At 45.0% G+C, this 15,779-nt stretch overlaps 1 protein-coding gene across 2 annotated transcripts in view; it reads left to right on the forward strand.

The window, feature by feature from the left end:
- GK5 (glycerol kinase 5) overlaps positions 1 to 9,654 on the forward strand; it is a 90,352-nt gene extending 80,698 nt beyond the window's left edge. For both annotated transcript variants that reach the window (XM_005303266.5, XM_042853640.2), the window contains exons 14-16: positions 4,712 to 4,771; positions 6,953 to 7,086; positions 8,370 to 9,654. In XM_005303266.5, the coding sequence (XP_005303323.2) occupies positions 4,712 to 4,771; positions 6,953 to 7,086; positions 8,370 to 8,524 (349 nt within the window). In that variant the 3' untranslated portion in view covers positions 8,525 to 9,654. The remainder of the gene's footprint in view (positions 1 to 4,711; positions 4,772 to 6,952; positions 7,087 to 8,369) is intronic.
- Positions 9,655 to 15,779: the final 6,125 nt, after the last annotated feature.

Raw genomic sequence — 15,779 nt, forward strand, 5'->3', positions numbered from 1 at the left:
TGCGGTGTCTATAAGCTTGGCTCCACTCAATTTACTGACCAAACAGGGATCACATCAACTCCAAAGTCACCGTTTCCTCTGGAGTTCTCACCTTCCTCGCTTGGTGATCCAACCCGAACAAAGTCATGGTAGGGACTCCCTTCAGCTCTTCCATACCAAGGGCCACCATCATGACAGATGCCTCCCTCAGGTAGGGGCACACACTTGGACTGCCACAATGATCAGGATGCCATGAGAGTCTAGGCTACATATAAGCTTACTGGCGCTCAGAGTGGTCTGACTGGTATCCAAGGCCTTCTACAAACTCACTCCACATACAAATAATGGCAGACAACATCACCACAATGGTCTATATAAACAGGGAGGAATGAAATCTCATCCCCTCTGCCTGGAAGCGATCAGACTTTGGAACTGTATTAGAGGTCATCACTGTACAGGTCACGTACCTCCTGGCTGTTCAGAGCTCCCTGGCAGACAGATTAAGCAGAAGCTTCTTTGCAGACCACAAATTGGAGATGCATGACACAGTCCTAACCACCATATTCATGTGATAGGGACTCTGCTAGGGGACATTTTTGCATCCCAGACAGAGAGAGCTTCCCATGTATTGCTCCAGAGGAGCCAGAGGTCAAGACACTCAAGGCAATGCTCTCCAGGACAGACAACCTCAGATACAGATTTCCTCCCATCCCTCTATGACTGCAAGTTATATGAAAGATCTGGCACGACAGAGCCGCCATCCTCCTCCTAGTACCATACCATCCCAAACAATTCTGGTTCACAGAGCTCCTAACAATGTCCACATGTCCCCTTATCAGGATCCGTACATTTCAAGGTCTCCTAGTTCAGTACGGGGAAAAAAATCAAGCACCTCAACCTGAGCTAACTCCACTTCACAGCCTGGTGTTTGGATGGATGTTAGAGATAGAACACTCAGACTTTGCCCCTATTCAGGAAATCCTGACCCAAGCTAGAGGGATTCTACTAGACTCTGCTACCTAGCTAAATGGCAGAGATTTTTGGCCTGGGTGCATTGCCACCAGCATTTACTTGATACTGTGGACATTCCAGTTATCCTAGACTAGCTCCTCTTCTTAAAGACCGCAGGCTTAGCCCTCAGTTCATTAAGAGTACACCTAACAGCAATTAGTGCCGTCTCCTGCTGGTGGAAGGATGTTCTATCTTCATACCCCTGATCACAGTTTGATTTATGAAGGACTTGATCAGGACCTTCCCCCTGGGCATTAAACCTACACCTCAATGGGATCTTAACTTTGTCCTTTAAACACTCTCAGGCCCACCCTTCAAACCACTGGCAACATGTGCCATGACCCACCAGCCCATTAAGGTGACATTCTTTAGTAGCCATTACTTTGGTGAAAGGGTCAGTGAGCTGGGAACCATGATGTCAGACCCTGCTTATACAGAATTTCACAAGATTTCCCTTAGATTACACCCTAATTTCCTCGCCAAGGTTTTGTCTGAGTTACATGTCAATCAGTACACTTATCTGTATTCTTCCCCAAACCCCATGCTTGTTCCAAGGAGAAGAGATTTCACTCTCTTGATGTCAGACACACTCTGGCATTCTACCTGCAGAGAACCAAACCCATTAGAAAATCTCCAAGACTCTTCATTGCTTTGTCAATTACCATCATTGGCGATCCCGCGATTCAAGGATGATCTCTACTACAGATTTACATATGGGTCCTGAGATGACTCAGGAGTCCAATCTTGGTGCCACAGATCTGCCCGCAGTAGGTACAGACATTTTCTAATGGGTCAGCTGCCTGCTAGTAGAAAGTTTTTATTTGTTTGTTTTTCCTTCCTTCTCTCTCTCTTTTCAGCTTCAAGGGCAAGATGCTTCTCCTCAAAGTGGGCCACTGCCTGATGGAGGATGTGGCACCATTGAGATCAGTTAGTGGCTTGCTCTTCCCAGCTTGTGATATCCACATCAGTTTTCTTGAGATACGCTTTCTGTGTGTCTTTGTAGTGTTTCTTCTGACCACCACATGATCTCTGACCATGTGTGACTTGAGAGTAGAAGATTTGTTTCAGGAAGCGAGAGTCTGGTATCCGCACACAATGTCCAGCCCAGCAGAGTTGGTACACGAGGATTGCTTCAGTGCTGGTGACATTGGCTTCAGTGAGGATGCTGGTGTTAGTGCTGTGATCTTGCCACTTGATGCGAAGGATCTTCTGGAGGCATCATTGGTGGTCCTCTCCAGACTCTTGAGGTGCTGTCAATAGGTCACCTAAGTTTCGAATCCATAAAGGAGTAACCATCTTGTAGTAACAATTATCTTAGGGCAGGTCTTCACTACGGGGGGGGGTCGATTTAAGATACGCAAATTCAGCTACGCGAATAGCGTAGCTGAATTCGATGTATCGGAGCCGACTTACCCCGCTGTGAGGACGGCAGCAAAATCGACCTCCGCGGCTCCCCGTCGACGGCGCTTACTCCCACCTTCACTGGTGGAGTAAGAGCGTTTATTCGGGGATCGATTGTCGCGTCCCGACGAGACGTGATAATTCGATCCCCGAGAGATCGATTTCTACCCGCCGATTCAGGCGGGTAGTGTAGACCTAGCCTTATAGACCTGGATCTTGGTTTCTTGGTAGGTCACAGTCCATGAAAATGCGTCAGAACAATTTCCCAAAGGAAGCACTTGCACGGATCCTGTGCTGGATCTCCCTGTCAATTTTTACATTTTGAGAAAGTTGGCTACAGAGGTAGCAGAAATGCTCAACTGTCTCCAAAGTCTGTTCCTTGATGGTGATTTGTGGTAGGTCAAGTGTAAGGCCTGAAGCAGGTTGATGGAGCACTTTAATCGTCTCAATATTGAGTGAGAGTCGCAGGCTTTGGTAAGCTTGTGCAAATAAATTCAGTGTCGACTGAAGGTCATCCTCAGTGTGCATGAGGATGGCACAGTCATCAGCATACTGAAGATCAGTAATGGATGCCCTGTGAACTTTAGACTTCAGATGGAGACGTCGAAGATGAAAAAGCTGCCCATCTATTCTGTATTGAATGTCAACTCCACTGGGGAGGCGGTCTTTAACGAGAACCAAAATGACTGCTAAATAGATGGAGAACAGAGTTGGGGCAATAATGCATCCTTTCCTAACCCCAGATTTGATGACAAAAGGGTCTGTCTCCAGGCCATTACAGAGAGCGGTGGCAGTCATCTGATCATGAAAAAGCCTTAGGACCTTAATAAATTTTGGAGGGCAGCCAAATCTGGCCAGCACCTTCCACAGGGCTTCATGATTGACTGAGTCCAGAGCCTTTGTCAAATCGATGAAGGACATGTACAGATCCTTATTTTGCTGGTAAGGATGCTGCACAAACTTTTTCTTCATAGCTGGTATAATGAGAAGATTCCATGAGACTTGAGAAATGCCAACATTGTTAAAATCTTTAAGAAAGGAGATAAGTCAGAGTGTGGAAATTATCGAGGCATTGCCTTGCTATCTACAGCAGGGAAGTTTCTTGCCTGTATCCTCTTATCCAATTACTTCCCCTTGTTGAGAAAATATTGCCAGAATCTCAGTGCAGTTTTAGACCATCCCGCGGGACAACCGACATGATTTTCATTGCCCACCAAATCCAGGAAAAGTCTTGGGAGCCTTGGCAGAAAGGTCACAGGGATAAGCTGTATCCTCTGAGGATTTCTAAATGGGTTTCAGGATGCATCTTAGAGTGCTGCAGAAATAGCAGTTTCTCCCTCCTGAGCATATCCCCACAAGGGCACTGCAGGATATCTGCAGAGGAGCAACTTGGAATTCCATCCATATTTTCACGTCACACTATGCTCTAACTCAAGCAGCAAAGGTGGATGCAGCCATAGAACTGCAGTACTAAAAACATCTCTGCTGCCAGTTTCCTCGCACCCTCCTCAAGTCAGAACGCTGCTGGATAGTCACCCAGGTGTAGAATATACCATAGGGACCATCCCTCAAAGAACAAATGGAGATTACTTACTGTAACTGGATGGTCTTTGAAAAGTGTTGTCTCTATCAGTATTTCACTACCCACCCTCCATCCCCTCTGCTTTGGATCCATTTGGATTGTTGTAAGAAGAGAAAATGGAGAGGTGTTAACCAGCACTGCCTCTTATACCCTTGGTCGGGAGCATGAGGAGAGTTACTGTATACATGCGGGTCAGTGGACACTGCTTTGAAGAAATTCCGGACTCAGGTGCATGGTGCACATGCGTACCCAGGTGAGGAATACATGCATCTCAAAGAACTTCAAGTTACAGTAAGTAACCTCCATTTTGTAGCTTTTTCCCTTTAAAGAGCAGCTGGTGCTGGGGTTTTTTGCTGAAGCTGTGATTAATGTTTTTCTCTACTTCCAGTTCTTAAGATTGTATGTTGCATCCACCTGTTGTAACTTGTCTTAAATAAACTGTAAGCACTTTGGGGCAGGAACCATATCTCCTTATACAGTGCCTAGCACAGTTGGTCCTGATCCTGATTGGGTCACCTGAGTACTATCATAATGGTGTGTAACAGAAACCAGTCTCCGTTTATTTTTTAATCATTCAGTCCATGCTGGGAACTTGTCAACTGTCGCGGGCAATTTTGACAAAACTGCTGTCACATTTTGTCATATAATCTCCTTGCATACTGTATAGATATTGAACAGTTTTTAGAATATACATTATGTATAAATACAACACTAATTTCTATAAATATTTTTTTAAAGAAACAAACAGCTGTATGATACCATTGTGAAAGAGGTGCGGGTTCCACTTACAAATATTCGGTATGTTTGTATTATTTTTAATATCACAAGTCACAAATTTTATTTGGTGTTTGTGAGTTCAAGTAAAACACACATGCTCTAGAACTTTGTTATTCAGTTTGTCTTTCTGTGAACATTCCATTATGGGGAATTGGATAACAGCCCTAAGTGTAATGTTCTTGGTGACGTAACTTCAAAAGTGATATGGATTCTAAATCTGCATTGGTGAGTATGAGTTGGTGTTGAACTTTCACTCTCAGGTTTACTTTAAAAGAAGTCAGAACAAATTTTGTTCTATTAATTTTCTCTGCAATATTCAGGGGGTCCAGGTACTGACACCTGTAAGTGGGGTTGCCTGACACTTTCCATCATAAGATCCTTTTTTCAGTTTCTTATAATTTTCCATGCTGGTTATCTGCCTCAGACTACATTTTTTTTCAAAAATTCAGCAAAAAATTGTGTCACTTCTGAGCATGAGGTTAGGGGAAAATACTTTGCTTTGGTCATGTTAAAAAATTCTTCCAATTGTTTCATTGAGAAACTGTATTACAGCGGTTCCCAAACTGGGGGTCAGGTTATGATGCTTGGGGGACACTGTTTTGGTCTATGGTGGCATCCTCCACACAGCATGACCTCACACATACCATACATATGACCCCATTTTAATTAATTAATTTCCTTCCAGGACTCCAGAAAGCATGGAAGAAGCCATTCAGAAGAGCAAAATGGCATCTTTTATACAGCATTACCTCACAAGCACCATGTGTGTCAGGTCAAGCCACATGGAGTACACCATTTTGTTTTGTCAGAATGGCTTCCTTCATGCTGTCTGGGGTTCTAGAAGGAAATAGTTCATTAAAATGGGGTTGTGCTGGCAAAAAGTTTGGGAATCCCTGCAGTAGCATCTCTTTGCTTTGGAGTAGGAGTTGAAATTTGGCAAGGGGATCATTCTTGTGTCAGGGATGTGCCTTTTGCAATCTCCAGGAAAATCTGTCCAAATTTGGCCAGGTTGTGAGCCTTTGAAAACCACATTTCACACGTGCCCAGTAGAAACTTGTTAATGTTTGATAACAAATTTTCCAAAGATTCCATCTGTATTGGGTTTTCCTTTTTGAAGCAGCATAAAGCTAAACTGAAAAAGGCCGCAGTTATTCCAAATATGAGTGTCCACAAGAGTAATTGTATAGCAGTATAATTATACTGGTATACTAATGCCTGTTAATTTCCCTGTGTAAATATGCCCTGGTGCACAGAGAGAGAGGCTAAAATTGTCAAGTGTGTGTTAATTTTGGATGCCTAACTTCTGACACCTTGGCTCTGATTTTCCTTGGCTGGAAAACCAGGTGTCAGGGCTTGTCTTCGGTAGGCACTAAATCAGCACCACTGCGATCAGTGCAGTGGCGTCAATTTAGCAGGTGAAGACGCAATATGTCAATGGGAGAGCGCTCTCCCATCAATTTCAGTACTCCACCTCAATGAATGGCGGAAGCTATGTTGCCAGCACATCATCTCCTATTGACATAGTGTGGTGTAGACACTGCTGTAAGTTGAGCTAAGCTACGTTGATTTAAGTTACGTAACTTATGTAACTGAGCTAGCATAACTTAGATTGATTTACCTCATTATTATAGACAAAGCCTATGATACGAAGGTATTTAGGAGAAAGTAAAGAGAGAGGATGGAGAGATTGCAGCCTACTTCTCATGCTTCCTACAGAAGGAAACAACTGTGAATGAGTAGGCTAGAACACCAGCAAAGATTCACTAATTACAAGAAAATGTACCTCTCTAGCTCTTTGAACATAAACTGAACTTATTGAACTTTCTAAAGGATATTTTTGAGTGTTCTGTGATTCAGGTTACAGCATGTAAAAGCCATGTTCTACCATAAGTCTTAACGTTTTAATCAGGATTAGAATTGTATTGTTTTAGGAGGCTGAAATCAAAGTTGTGCTAAAATCTTAAAAATACAAGTTGCTTTTTCAAATAATTTTTTTCAGACTTCAAAGGCAGTATTTTTTTCCCCAAGAGGACTTATCCTGGCCTCAAAATATGTACATGTAACTTTGCTCACACATAAAATGGAATATGTATGCACACATGTAGTAGACAATTTCTGTATGCAAACCCAGTTGTTTTTGAACATTTGATGCTAAATATTTTTATTAAACTCAACCTTTTACCTTTGTTTGCTTCCACACAGCGCTGATGGAGGTATCAGTAACAATAGTTTTATTATGCAGATGACTTCTGACTTAATTAATAAGAAGATAGACAAGCCTGTAAACACAGATATGTCTTGTCTTGGAGCTGCTTTTCTAGCAGGTCTTGCTTTAGGTATGTATATTCTTTGAAAAACTTTCCATCTAAATATTTGCTGACTAGTTTTTTTTTTCTCATTATAATACATACAGTTGAAGAATATAAATAGATCAGCAGAACTTGTACATGGCTTTGTCATTCTTTAATTTTCTGATAATAAATTGTCCATAAATATTCAGTTAACCATTTTCACAGTTTCATTTTGGAAATCCAAGCTAAAATAGCGCTTTTCATTCATACATCCTGTGTGTAATGGAACAGAGGGGAGAGAGGATGGGGCAAAATATATAAAACCAGTTTAATGGGACAGTGCATCTAACACAAATTAATGCCCTGATCTTGCAAACACTTATGCATTTGGTTAATTATTGCACATGAATAGTCCCAATGATGTCAGTTTAAAAAGTTAATCTTATACAGCACATGTATGTTTTCAGGATTACAATCTGAATGTGTAAAATAAGTTTAGAAAATCCTCTTTTGTTCTTAAGATTTTGACAGTAATAAGCAAAAGGGATAGTATAAAGTAAATTAACTGTTAGAAAAAATTCAGCTCTAGTAAAGTAGAATCAATCTATTTAATTAACCAGGCTCCAATGATAATCGAAATGTGTCTATTAAGCAATGGTCTTTATTAATGGAGGTTCATAGGAATATATTTTGTTGATGGCTGTTTGTGTTATTAAATGTCTTTTAAAATGTCCCTAGTACAAAACATTACACTATTTTAAAATCATATATTAAGGTGAGACTTATTCAGCAGCTAAAACAGCGTAAGGAAACAGCCTGAAGTAGACAAAGGGCCCTTGAGTATATAATTTATAGGTGTGAACTGTTTGTTCGCATATTTTACATAGACTTGTAGGCAACACGAAGTATGATTTGCCATTTATCTATTCTTTTAAGTAAGAAAGTAGGAAAATGACCAGTGTTGCTCTTGGTTCTCCTTGTCCCACCTAATTGAGAGGCCACCCGTGGTTGAGGCCTATTGTCCCCTTGCTCATTTTCCTGATCTTGACAGAACCTAAATGAACATCGATGTACTAAATCTGTTCCTTGGAAACCATCACAGTTAAGCAGATACTCTATTTGTCAGCATTTCAGTTAAGTGGATTATATTGGAATTGTTTCAGAATGTAAAACATTCACCCACTTTACAAAGAAAGTTACTGGAATGAATAAGGAAAATCCTAATTATCTTCACCATGCTTCTAAGTGTAATTATTGTTCAATTGTATGGATTTGTTCCCAACACAATATTTGCAGTTAAGCTTTAGGATTAACTTTTGTACTTACAGGGTTTTGGACTGACAAAGAACAACTAAAGAAACTGAGGCGAACTGAAATTGTTTTTGAGCCTCAGAGGGATTCTGGAGAATACAAACTTGCCATGGATAATTGGACAAAAGCAGTACAACGTTCCTTGAATTGGTACAACCAGACATCATTCTAATGGAAGAGTTTGCTTTTTTTAAATGGCCATCTATTAATGAAACCTTAGAATTTATAGAACAATAAAAATTAAACCAACACATTTTTGAATGGAGTTTACACTTGGTTCTGTTGAATTTCAGCAACCTCCCTACTTCTGTTACATTACTTACTACTGCATTTTGACCCATAACATCCTCCTTGCTATACCTGTTGATCAGCTGCAGCAGCCATGTCCCTTTGGTGACCTGAGGGTGCGCAGGAATCTTGAATGCCACTGCCATGTCTGGAGTATAAGATGCTTGATGGTCTGTGGGGACTAAGGACACTTATCCCAGTTATGGTGAGCAAGGGTGGGGAGATGTGGCAAAAGATGCTTCTTGTTTGCCTTGTCAGATGGAGATTTGATTACTATAATTTGCTCTGCACTGGGATACACTTTGAGATCATTTACAAACTTAACCCAATGCAGAATTTAGCTGTCTTTCTTATTGTCAGGGAATTTTCCATGAGGGGTTCTCTACTTTGGAACTCAGTTCTCCCTTGGTTTGAAAAAGCCTGAATTTCTTAACCTTCAGGGCATGCTGCAAGGCAACTCTATTTCGATGGGCATTTCTGGGAAGAACAAGGTGATTGCATGTGGGATTTTATTACTTATGGTGGACTTCATTTAGTATGGGTACTTTATGTATGGGTATGTGTTGCTGACTATGAGCTAATATGTTACATCTTAATTGACTAGACAGAATCTATATTTGTAACTAGTTTTTTGTCCATGGTGTGTGTTCGTTTGTACAGTGCCTAGTGCTTAGGCGCTATATTAAGTCTAAATATAAATACTGTGGATCAGTACTACATGAAATCATTTCATTCCATGATTTTTATAACTAACAATTTTTCTCTGATATGCAGCTGAACAAATCTTTAATTTTGTAATAAGTCAGTCTTATTGCACTGTTGTTAATTAATGCAAATAGCAGTTAAAAGTAATTACATATTGTATCCTATTTTTTAAAAAGTATATGTATTAATGTTTTCTAAGCCATCATTATTAAATTATATTGTGCTAAAGCAGAGCCAAACATACTTTGTTTTTGAAGACATACTTTACTGTTACTATTTTTAAAAATGGAATAAAAATTATAATGCATATAACGTAGTAAGTTTTATAATTTATAGCAGCATCTAGCTATAACTAAGAGTCTTTAATCATTTTCAAGAGTAGCTCAACTGCAAAATGTATTCCAATCTTAACATTCTTTAAAAAATTAAAACTTATTAGCTCTTGATCTATGTGGACTACTTGCTTTTAGCTTCTTTTAAGAACAGATTTTTAACATACTGAGGATTCAAATGAATAAAATTTGCATTGAGATACTTTAAACAAAGATTATTAGTATGACTCTGGTCTCAAATTGATCTATTTTATTTTTGTCAGAAATATGTATCCGTAACAAATTGCTATGCCTGTATATTAATAATATACCTCTACCCAGACATAATGCTGTCCTCGGGAGCCAAAAAATCTTACTGCATTATAGGTGAAACTGCGTTATATTGGGGTAGCGGCGGCAGGGCTCTGACGGTGATTTGAAGGGCCTGGGGCTCCAGCCGCTGCGGGGAGCCCCGGGCCCTTTAAATCCCCACCCGAGCCCCACTGCCGGAGCCCCGGGGTAGCGGCGGCAGGGCTCCAGCGGTGATTTAAAGAGCCCCGGGCCCTATAAATCTCTGCCCGAGCCCCGCTGCCGGATATAATGCGGTAAAGCAGCTCCTCCCTCCAGAGCGCTGCTTTACTGCGTTATATCCAAATTCGTATTATATCGGGTCGCATTATATCGGGGTAGAAGTGTATAAGAAGATTGCGAGTTTGGAGTTAACTTCAAACAGTCCAAGTCCAGCTACTTTTCCAGACTATTTTCTTTGGCATTCATTTCATTCATTTATGTTAGTTTTACTTCAGTTCTAGCAGTGAAGACATTGTACAAGCTCATCTACATCAATCTCTGTTTGAAAATGCTAGGTCTTTCTCACACTCCTTACTGTTGACTGAATTTTAGATTCCCCCTTAGGCATCTTTAGTTTGAAAAGCTTATGTAATTTCTACCCTTTTTTATCAATTGGGCATCTTCAATCATAAAGCACAAATGGCAAATATTTCCAATCTATACTTATATTTTATCTGTACTTATATTTTAACTTGGTATGCCATATTCGAGTTTATGAATATTTTACTTAGGGTGGGGCACTAGCCCACACGATTCACATGTGAGGATTGAAAACCCGGGTGACAGTCCTTCTGCTATGATAATGGCCACCAAAGAGTCCTGACTCAACGAGAGCCATCAAGGGTGGAGAAGTGTTGAAAGAGACTGGGTTCAGGTACTTGCAGATATATATATAAAAAAATGACTGGTTCTTCTTTGAGTGATTTCTCATGTCCATTCCATTGTAGGTGTGTGTGCTCGCCACATGCACCAGTGCGGGAAGTTTTTCCCTCAATGGTATCCGTAGGGGACCATCACTGGCGCCCTCTGTGTATACCGTGGTAAAAGGAGCACTGCTGGCTCCCCCCACCCTCAGTTCCTTCTTACCGCCAGTGATGGTGCTGGAACATTCTCTTGCCTCAGCAATCTTCTCTCTCAATTGCTCATTGTGAACTTTTTTGCTGTATATAGTTGTTAAAAGTTGTTAGTTCCCTTAGCGTAGTTAGTGTTAGGTCGTAGTCCCAGATGGGGATTTAGCCTACGGATGAGGTGTGCCCTGGTCCCTGGTCTTCAAACCCTGTGACTGCTGCAAAAAAAAATGCCAGTCAGCAACCCCCAAAGTAGCTGTCTTTGGTGCTTAGGGGAAACTCATGTGAGCGACAAGTGTCGCATTTGTAAGATTTCAAACCTCGGACCAAGAAGGAGAGGGACATTCGTCTCCGAGCGCTCCTTATGGAGTTTGCACTTGAATCTGGAACCAAAGACATCCAGATTGGATTCCTCTCCTAGCACTGTGGCCTCAGTGCGGAGCGCGCTGCCAGCACTGTCTGCAGACCGCTGTCTATCCACCTCCCTGGTACCGGTTAGAAAGCAAAGAAAGGCTGGGAGTGGACCTTCTGCATCCCATAAAGCAAAGGAGAGTGCCGGAGGAGAGCAAAGACCCACGAGGGGTGGCTCTTTGCCTCCCCCAACTCCCACCAAGCAGGCTAGTCCACTTCAGGACACACCCGCCACCTTGGAGAGCAGCACCGGCATTTGGCACCTGGCGGTGCTGTCTACATCAGATGCCCTGCAGGCCACTAAGTATATCCTGTCCCTACCAGTGCCACCCATGCCGGTTATGGCGGTACCCCACTCCAGGGGCAAACCCACCATGGGACCCTTTCAACAGCCCCCATCAGAGTGGCACCGCTTCTCACCACAAGGAGTGTCCCACCAGTGCTCACCTGTGCAGAGCCACCATGCCTCGGGCACAGGTCAGCCCACCCATCAGAGTTCCCGGTGTCAGTCCCGGGACTCAGAGGCGAGTGCCAGTGGAATGGCACAGACCGGCAGAGATGCGCCTGTCCCTGCAGCCCTGGCACCATGAGTGCCCCAGCCGCTCTCCCAATGTGCAGCACCGCTCCGGCAAGTCAAGCTGCAGGTCTTAGGAGCCCCATTACTGGTCACTGGAGAGCTGGTATGGATCACCAAGTGCGTGCCAACGTTCCCCAGCACGGAGACCTACTCAATGGACTGGCACCGCTCGCTGAGTGTTAGGTGTAGATCGCCGGGTTCCCGTTGCCAATCCGCTGAACACTGCCACCGGTCTCCGGGATCGAGGCATGGAGAGTCATCGCCCTTGTGAAGATCTCCAGTGGAACCTCGAGGCTGGCACTGACATGACTGGGGTAGACAGCCTCGGCACCGTCCTGGTCCCCTGGACACGGCCCCTCCTCCTCGGGCTCACCGACATTCCCGGTGGCACCTCCTGCAGTAGCATGGCCTCAAGGCCAGTGGCCTGCCCCCTGGCACCTATAGAATCCCTGGGAGTTCTTGCAGCCTTCTCAAGGGTGTAGGTCGACCCCTGGGGCATCAGACAAATGGTCGGCAACAGTCTCCTGCCGGCCCCCCGACACGGAGGTGACACTGGAAAGAACCCCCTCAGAATCACCCGAGCCCAACAGAGGTGCCCGTGGAGGAGGCAGCGGTGGTGGCAGACCCACCAGTACCCGCCTCCTCTTCATCCTTGCCTGACGAGGCCATTACGGGGCCCTTTCACCTGGTCCCCCAGGATGATGCCAAGGCTCATCAAGAACTTCTAAAGAGGGTCACCTCAAACCTGGAGCTAGAAGTCAAGGAGCTGGCGGAGCCCTCAGACTCCCTCTTTGATGTGCTTCAGCAGCCCCTGCCAGGGTAGCATTGCCAATACACAAGGCGGTGGCAAAAAGTACTGTCCCTGTGGCAGACGCCCTTGTCGCTGCCCCCCATTTCCAAGCGGGCAGAACGTAAATATTAAATGCTGGCTAACGGTTATGAATACCTTTACACCCACTCTGTCCCAGGCTCACTGGTGGTGTCAGCTGTTAATGAGCATGAAAGGCAGGGTCAACCAGATGCGACACCCAAAAATAAAGAGGCAAAGAGGCTTGATCTCTTTTTGGAAGAAAAATGTATTCATCTTCCAGCCTCCAGCTACAAGTAGCCAACCATCACACCTTGCTCTGCCACTATAACTTTAACATCTGGCAGTCCATGGCTAAATTTGTTCAGAGACTCTCTGCCTGAGGACCCCAGGAAAGAATTCATGGTGATCCTCAATGAGGGCGAGGTGGTGGCAAGGGCAGCCCTCCAAGCAGCCTCAGATGCGGGGGACTCTGCGGCACGAACCAGGGCCTTGGCCATCTCCATGAGACTAGCATCCTGGTTACAATCCTTGGGCCTCTCCATGGAGTTTCAGCAGTCAATCCAGGACCTCTCCTTCGATGGCCTGGCGCTGTTCTCTGAACAAACAGATACCAAGTTGCATGGTCTGAAAGACTTGAGGGCAACCCTGCAGACCGTGGGCCTGTACACCCCAGGGCCGGCAAGGAAGCGGTTTAAGCCACAACAGTCCCAGAGGTTGGGCAGTCAGCCGCGGTCAGAGCCCTTCCACAAGAAGGGCAACTCCTGTAAGTGCTGGCAGGGCCACCAGCCGATGTCCTCCATTCACTTGGGCTCCACCCGCAACCAGCAGGGTGGTAAACAGGCATTTGGAGGGTATGCTCGAGGGCGACTTTCCAGCCTGTGTCCTGGATCCTGCTTCCCAGCTTTTTTCTAACTGCCTGTCCCCTTTCCTCCCTGCCTGGGCCTCTATAACATCAGAACAATAGGTTCTCAGTACTGTGGCTTCAGTTTATTTCTGTCCCCCACTCCCTGACCCTCTTCAGGGATCCCTCTCACGAGAGCCTGCTTGCTCAGGAGGTGCAGGACCTTCTGCAGGTGGCACCTGTGGAGGAAGTCTCCCTAAATTTCAGGGGCAAGGGGTTTTACTCCCATTATTTTCTAATCTCAAAGGCCAAGGGGGAGGGGGGTCTAAGACCCATCCTGGACCTGTGAGACATCAACAGTTATCTCAAGAAGTTGAAGTTTCGTATAGTCTCCATCATCCTTTCTATGGAGGCAGGAGACTGGTAAGCCGCCCTCCAATCTAAAGGATGCGTACTTCCACATATCGATATTCCACAGACACAGATGTTTCCTGCGCTTTACGTTGTGGACTGCTCACTACCAGTTTGCGGTGCTCCCTTTCGGCCTAGCAACAACCCTGAGGTGTTTACTAAGTGCATATCAGTAGTGGCAGCTAACCTCAGATGTCAGGGTATCCAGATTTACTGGTACCTCGATGACTGGCTCATCAAAGGCCGCTCCAGGGCCCAAGTCCAGCGCATAGTCACCGTGCTGCAAACCTTGTGCCGCGCCTTGGGCCTGCTGATAAATGAGCAAAAACCAACATTCATCCCAGTCCAAAGGATAGAGTTTATCAGAGCAGTATTCAAATCCACCCGAGCGAGGGCATTTCTACCACAGAACAGGTTAGGACAATGTCAGATTTCATTGCCAGCATCTTAGCATACCCGCTTACCACAGTCCAGGTTTGCCTCAGACTATTGGGCCACATGGCAGCATGCACATATGTCATCCACCATGCAAGGCTCAAGCTGCAGACCCTTCAGCTGTGGCTAGCCACAGTCTATTCCCCATCCAGGGATCATCTGGACAAGGTTGTCACAATCCCGCCGAAGGTACTTACCTCTCTGCAGTGGTGGACCCACCCAAGGGTGGTGCTGGAAGAAGTGCTGTTCCGGAGTTCGTGACCCATGGTCTCCCTCATACCAGATGCCTCTGACCTCGGTTGGGGAACACATCTTGTTACACTACAAACCCAAGGGACATGGTCTCCAGAGGAGCTGGCATTACATGTAAATGTCAGGGAGCTCAGAGCCATCCGCCTAAACCTGCCATGTCTTCCTGCCACACTTGACCAGTCGAGTAGTGCAGGTGTTAATGGACCTCGATGATCTATGTCAACAGGAAAGGGGAACTCGCTTGTCAGCCTTCTGTCAGGAAGCACTTCGCCTGTGGGATTTTGCATGCGATCCACTTGAAAGCTTTGCATAGCGTCTGGAACATGCTGGCGGATCGCCTCAGCAGTTCCTTTTTCTCTCACTACGAGTGGTCTCTCCACTTGGAGGTCACCTGGGTGCTCTTCCAGAAGTGAGGGGCTCCCCGAGTGGACTTATTCCAGACAGAACAGGAAGTGCCATCAATTCTGCTCTCTCAAACGTCTCGGCAGGGGTGCCCTCTCCAAAGTCTTTCTCCTGTCATGGGCGGAGGATTTGAGATACATGTGCCTGCCGATTCGGCTGGTCAGCAGGGTCCTATCGAAAATCAAAAGAGACAAGACGCAAGTCCTTATGATTGCCCCGGCATGGCCTCACCAGCACTGGTTCGATATGCTCATGGATCTGGCCATGGCTGCACCAGGGCCACTGCCTAGCCACCTGGACCTGCTCTTGCAGGACCTGAACCTTCCCTCTCTTCACCTCATGGCTTGGCTGCTGCGTGGCTGAACCCAGAGGAACAGGCCTGCTCTTGCCAGGTACAGCAGGTTCTCTTGGAAAGCAGAAAGCCCCCCACCAGAGCGACTTACCTGGCAAAGTGGAAGCGGTTCTCCTCCTGGGTGTCGGAGCATAGCATCTCCCCAACATGGTCGTCTCTGCAGTCCATCCTAGATTACCTGCTCCACCTAAAGCACCAAGGCCGCGTGCTTTC

Source organism: Chrysemys picta, chromosome 9 (assembly GCF_011386835.1).
Source record: "Chrysemys picta bellii isolate R12L10 chromosome 9, ASM1138683v2, whole genome shotgun sequence".
Lineage (NCBI taxonomy): Eukaryota > Metazoa > Chordata > Testudines > Emydidae > Chrysemys > Chrysemys picta.